At 49.6% G+C, this 6,143-nt stretch overlaps 2 protein-coding genes across 12 annotated transcripts in view; one reads left to right on the top strand and one right to left on the bottom strand.

The window, feature by feature from the left end:
- Positions 1-837: 837 nt before the first annotated feature.
- Positions 838-3,593, top strand: MALL (mal, T cell differentiation protein like). Its single transcript, XM_005513165.4, has 4 exons — positions 838-977; positions 2,284-2,451; positions 2,755-2,901; positions 3,225-3,593. Exons 1-4 carry the CDS (start codon positions 876-878, stop codon positions 3,285-3,287), a joined length of 480 nt encoding a protein of 159 aa, XP_005513222.2. The 5' UTR covers positions 838-875; the 3' UTR covers positions 3,288-3,593.
- Positions 3,594-4,132: 539 nt separating this feature from the next.
- Positions 4,133-6,143, bottom strand: part of ASB3 (ankyrin repeat and SOCS box containing 3) — a 34,326-nt gene continuing 32,315 nt past the window's right edge. For all 11 annotated transcript variants that reach the window (XM_065059997.1, XM_065059989.1, XM_065059992.1 and 8 more), the window contains 2 exons: positions 5,999-6,123; positions 4,133-4,493 (listed from right to left, as the gene is read on the bottom strand). In XM_065059997.1, coding sequence (XP_064916069.1) covers positions 4,261-4,493; positions 5,999-6,123 — 358 coding nt within the window. In that variant the 3' untranslated portion in view covers positions 4,133-4,260. The remainder of the gene's footprint in view (positions 4,494-5,998; positions 6,124-6,143) is intronic.

Genomic DNA, 6,143 nt, shown 5'->3' with positions numbered 1-6,143 from the left:
ACAATCAGAAATATCACAGATTTGATCTTTGCTCTGTATTGTGCAAGACCTTGGCACAGAAGCCAAATTCCTAGGGCATCACTTGGCTCTCCTAACAGAGCGATAACTTACTAGGATACCATCCTGCTGCTGCAGAGTATCGCCCGAGTTTGAGGGTACAGAATGACTTCACTAGGCCATGAGGCAGAGATGCCGCCTTCAGCTTTTCATCCCGCCGGTTATCCAGGAGTTGTGCGATGAGGCAGAGTCCTCTGGAAAAAAACCAACACAGCATGTGCTTGTCAAATCCAAAACGTGTCTGCCAGGAGGCAGAAGTTAAAGCTGTCCCGGTAGCTGTCCTTCAGACTTTTCAGGCACTTACGGGCACGCAGGCAACCCCTCCTGTCGTAACAGTGCGTTGAGTTGTCTGTAAAACACGTTTAGCTGCAAGTTTTTGAAGGCTGGACGTGCCCGCTGGGTGCAGGGGAGCCTGATGTGAACACAGAGCAGAAACTTGAATAGAAATGGGAGGAGGCAACGATTCTGGAAGTAAAAATATTTCAGGTTTGAAAGCGTGCCAAGGACAAAAATTGATGGCAGGAAATGTTTCTGCCCTGGTGTTGTGTAGGATTTTTTTTTCTTTCCCCTCTTGTTAAAGACCTTGAATTTCTTGTGTGTCAACGGCAGGGCTGGGGTCCCGCTGTCCCATCCTGGTGCTGGCGGTGGGGTGTGTGAAGCCACCCCAATAACCGGAGGAAGCGGCGTGGTGCCAGCCCGGGCTGGTTTCTGTGATTACGTCCCTGTGGGTGTGTTGGTTAAAACCCCGCAGGGGAGCGGCACACGGGCAAATGCAAGCAGAGCTGAGCCGCAGCGGTCGCGGTGTCAGCTGAGGAGAGATGGCCTCAGTGAGTGCCCCCGCGGCCTCCACGCAGCCTGCCTTGCCCTCCGGACCTGTTGTCTTCAAAACTGTCCCCTACGCCTTCATCCTACCGGAGATAGTGAGTATGCCGAACTTTGCTGCCTACAGCCCCCAATAATGACTCTAAGTGTATCTAAAATAATCTGGGAGTGACTCCTGGAACGATCCTGAAGACAGCATTAATGGGAAATAACATATTTTCTCTTAGCTTATACTGAATGCACAAATGTGGTCTTCATGATTGTTAGGTTTTTTTGGAAGAATCTGAGGACGAGATCTGTTCCAGCTCCATCCCTGAGCCCATACCGGGGGTTGCCGGCTGCCGTGGGGCTGGGAGAGGCTGCAGAGCTGCTGGCACCTCCAGGGCAGAAGCATCTCTAGTTATTGCGTAGAAATTGCTTGAAAAATCAAGGGCATTTTGTTCTCTGCATTAAATGTTTCCAAGGGCTTGAAGACAGTTGGGCATCTTGAAAATGTGTGACATTCCACAAATCGTTCAATCCCTTCTGGGTCCAGAGGGCAGCTGGTGGGACTGGCAGAGATAACCGCTGGTGTACTTTGACACGAGGCAGCCCCGCTGACCCACACCACCCACGCTCCGTGGGCACAACCGTGTGGCTGGGCTTTGCCGTCAGCTGCCTGTGCCGGGGGGCTCAGCTCCCCGCTGCAAACCTGGGGGAGTTTGATCTTATCCAGATAACCCCACATGCTGTTTGTGCATGGTAAATATTTTAGGTGGATCCAGAGCGAGCAACTCACTCTAGGTTGGTGACTTCCTCGTGCTGTGATTTCAAGCCCAGGACATTTAACAAGCAGGGCTGGGCTGACCTGCGTTCGCCTTTCCAAGATAAAGGCACATTTTCTGGTTTCTCCGCCTGTGTGAGCCCACATGGGCAGGTCACAGGAACAACCACAAGCCAAAGAGTAAATTGATTTTCATTACCTTGCTATCCGGGGAATCTCTGAAGCAGCATTTAAGCACCCAGGCAGAGGTTTTGCGTGATATTCGTGCTTTTCTACGCCCCAGCTGCAGTTGTTTGAGCGTATCCACAGTTTTTCTCCTCACCAATCCTCCGTTACATTCCCACACCGCCAAAGCCCTCAGGGCGAGATGTCTGCTTGTGCCGAACACGGCGGCAATCCTTTCCCTTTTGTATGGAATGTTTTGAAGTGTTTCCCAAGAGCATTCAGGGAAACTCGTGCCAGCTTGTGGTGCTGCTGTCGTGCCGGGACACTCTGGGAGGTTGTTCCACGCTGCCCAAAGATGCAGACAGGGCTTCCCACAGCTGCCGGGGCCAGCCGGGAGGGAGGCGAGCAGGGACTCAGTGAGGAAAAGGGGCTTTCCCCATCCTGCACTCAGAGGCACCTGCATTTGTCCCTGGCAGGTCTGCGGGACATGGGTGTGGATCCTCGTCGCTGCTACCTCCGTGGCTGCCCCGCTGCTGCAGGGATGGGTGATGTACGTGTCCATCAGCTCCTGGCTCATCTCCCTGCTGCTCCTCCTAAGCTACCTCATTGGCTTCCACAAGAACAGCGAGAACTGGAAAGTGCTGGTAAGGAAGGGCAGGGACGCTGGCAGATGTTGGCAGCACTGGCGTGGGCACAAGAGCACAGTGGCTGGTGACGGGTGAGCTGGCACTTCTGCAAACAAGCGGCTCTTTTTTCCTCCTTTTGCCCCGACGACAGGTGCTAGGCAGCTGTGTGATGCTGTTACTGCTGCACGGCTCCGGGGGAAGGCTCGGTGTGGCACAAGGGTTTTGAGCACTCGCAGATGCCGAGGATGAACCTCATCCTCAGGGCACATCAGAGGACAGTCCTGGGCAGGCTTTGATCCTCGCCGCTCCCTTGTTTTGCAGGACAGTTTGTACCACGGTGCCACGGCCATTCTGTACATGAGCGCTGCTGTCTTGCAAGCCAATGCGACCATCATCTCTGAGCCCGGTTACGGCTCCGATTCCAATTCCAACTCCCTGGGTCACTACCAGCTCAACAGTGCCGCAACGGTGAGTCGGTCCAGAAAACCCCAGGCAGGTCGGAGCACCTGCAACTCTCCTTGGAGCAAGTGCATGTATTAAAGCCATTCCAAGGCCAGCAGTGTCACACTGATCAGAGCTTCAGCTCTTCTCTGTCCCGTTGTGGAGGCAGCATATGCTTCTCAGGGTCTAGCAGCTCAGGGACAGCCCTGTGTGGCTGCCACCCAGGAAGTGTGGGGGCTTCACCTTTTCTTTAAGGCTGGAAGGTTCTCCCAGGTCAAAAGCACGAAGAGGAGATGGGGTTTCGCTCTCCCAGCTGACCCGAAGCTTTTGCTCTTCTTCCTTTCCTGCAGTTCTTCGCCTTCCTCACAACCTTCCTGTACATCCTCCACGCCTTCAGCATCTACTACCAGTGAGCCTGGCAGCACCGGCTTCGCCTCCAGAGGCCGAGGGCTTTCCCAGCGTGAGGAATGCAGCTGTCTCCCACCATGGTGGTCCTGCAGTGGCCCTGTCACCCACCCTGTGGGGACGGCGGTTACTTTTTCACTTGATTGAAGAAGGGTTTTTTGTACCGCTGCGTCATGTTGGTGCTTGTGGGGCTGTTTTGCACCTGGCCCGTGCAAGGGGAGCAGGCTCCGAGCCGCCTCCCATTCCAATGTTCCTCTAAATATAGACAACTGAGGAAAGGTAACAAATAAAATCACTGTTCCTTCAGTAAACAATTTCTTTTCTTATATTAACTTTCTACCTGTTAGAGAAGTTACTTCTCGCTAGGTTTCTCGTAGCAGAGACTCAGGCATGGATTCCAGAAGTTCTTCACAAGGCACAGCGTAGAGCAGCTTGAGCTGGTGCCTCCTGAAAAGGGATGCTGAGCGGGAAAACACTTGGACAATTCTACCCCCACAATCCCAGCTGTCACCCGCCCTGCGTCACATCCAGGCCAACTGCAAAATTATAGTCTGAGGTCTCCCCATTCTTCATTGCATCTCTTATTTTTGTCAGGCGGGCTGTCAGTTAAAGCTCTGAGCTTCGGTTCCTATTTTGTAACTGCAGCTAAAGAAAATTAGTTCTCAACAATAGCCAAAACATTTTTCTGTTTTGTCTCCTGCTAGGCGCAGTTCTATTCCTTTAGTTATCTCACACAGCTCCCCTTATCCTCCAGCCTGAAGATTCTCAGGCCTTTTTTTCCACTTTACAAAGCAGACTTTTTAAACAAGTGAATCACAGAACTTCAAACAAACTTCTAGACATAGTACAAATCTGCAGCATGAAAAGATTTATTACTACAGTTACTTACAGCAGTTCTTCTCTGGCGTCTGCTAACTGCCATTACAAAATCTGCACTGTCAGAATTCCGCCACCTCACCTAGCTAGGCATGGCAGGTGTCCCTACTTGTCATCGCTGGAGTCACTGCTAAGGGGATCTCCCTGCGCACTCTGCCTCAGAAAAACCTCTGCTTCTGGGACTCCGCTGGCTCGCAGCACATCCAAGTAGAGAAGGTAGTCCTGCAGACAAGCCGGCAACGGCAACCGCCGGATAAATTGGTCCGATCGCAGGCACTCGCTGCTTAAAAGGGACCGGATCCCAAGCCGACAAAGATGAGACAGGGGAGGAATAAAGCCTGAAAAATTAAAGAGCAAGTCAAACGCTGAACAGGGCACCATGGGATTACATCACTTGCCTATGGTTATCTGGTTTAGTTGGATCCCAGCTGAACACCCCCCGCCAGTGTCTCTGGCAGATAAGAAGGCAGAGTTCCTGAGAGCAAAGGGTTGTCTGCTCAAATCAGCATTTTTGGAATTTCCCTATATAGGAGCTAGAAAAGTTACCTTAAACTTCTAGAAAAAGGTATCAAAGAATCATTTTCTCCTTAATCACAAAGTTTAATCTAACCAGCTTGGAACAGCTACCTACTTGAGGAGAGAGAAGCCCACTCCACCTTACAAGAAATGAAAAATTAAGTCTAGAAGTAAATCAAGTAACAACAGCAACAAAATAACACAAGGGAAAGCACTTTTAGGATAACTGTTAAATGAGAGCAGGACTCAGTTTGCGTATGATGCCAAATCACAGAATCATTTAGGTTGGGAAAGGTCTTTAAGGCCATCGAGTCCATCTCCTTTCAGGCAGTTCAGAGATCAGAAGGTCTCCCCTCAGCTCCTGTTCTCCAGCTGAGCCCCCAGGTCCCTCAGCCGCTCCATCACACTTGTGCTCCAGCGCCTTCCCCAGCTCTGTTGCCCTAAATGTTCCAAAATGTTGCTAAATAACTTAAGACAAGCGCAGCGCTGAAATGTACACAAACACGTCTGTAACCAGGCATTTGCTCAAACACAAACTCCCATATTACAGATGGACTTATCCTGCCACAAGCTGCCCTTGGCTGAAAGAATGAAAAACTAAAAACTCCCAAACTTCCACCCCTGCTTTTTCCTCTGTGCTTTCCCTCTTCGGCTTTAGGTACTGGATGCTGTTACAATACAAATATTTTTACTAATAGCAAAGGAAACAAAGAAAGAACTTCATCTAAATTTCCCCAAACAAAATCTTTAATTTTTTTTCTCCAAAAAGATGTCTTAATTAGCTTCAAATATTCCAAAGCAAGTATTATTTAATAACACTATCACTTCGACATTAAAAAAAATATTAAAAACATTACAGACGCTTTTAAAGAAGAATTTGCTTAGAAATTCATCACTAACAAAGGCATCCGAGTGCAATTTTTCAGTAACATAACGCACAGGCCACAGAGCACGACCTGTGCATTAGAGCCGCTTTTCTGAAGGCTGAACGCAGCGAGCGCATGTGCTTTCCTGGACAACCGCTTATTCAATCTTTTTGGCTTTTTGACCACATTTTGATTGCAGGAGCAACAACAAACAGCTCCATTTGTAGACATATGATACGATGATTGATATGGTTTGTATTTTAATTACTGTCCAAGGCTTACAGAACAGGATGGAAAAACAAATCAACCTGGTTATGTTTTCTAGACAACATCTGTCGCCTGTATTGACTATCGCACCTTCTTTGCCACGGTGCCTGAGCACACCGAGCAGTTTCCCACGGACAGCCTGGACACTGGCAAACAAACAGACTTTTCTTTTAAATTATAACTGCATTGCTTACTCTTGGGAGTCCAAGTTGTCTTCTGCCCGTAGTCTAGAAGGTCTTGCTGTACAACTAGAGGAAGTCTCTTCCAGTCTGTGAACTCCAGGGCAAAATTAAGGGCATCCACGCTCATAGAGAAAATCCTGCGTAACAAAAACTCCCA

The sequence above is a fragment of the Columba livia genome, chromosome 3, assembly GCF_036013475.1.
Source record: "Columba livia isolate bColLiv1 breed racing homer chromosome 3, bColLiv1.pat.W.v2, whole genome shotgun sequence".
Taxonomy (NCBI): Eukaryota; Metazoa; Chordata; class Aves; order Columbiformes; family Columbidae; genus Columba; species Columba livia.
Note: the sequence above shows the minus strand (reverse complement) of the source record. Positions and strands in the feature narration are given on the sequence as shown.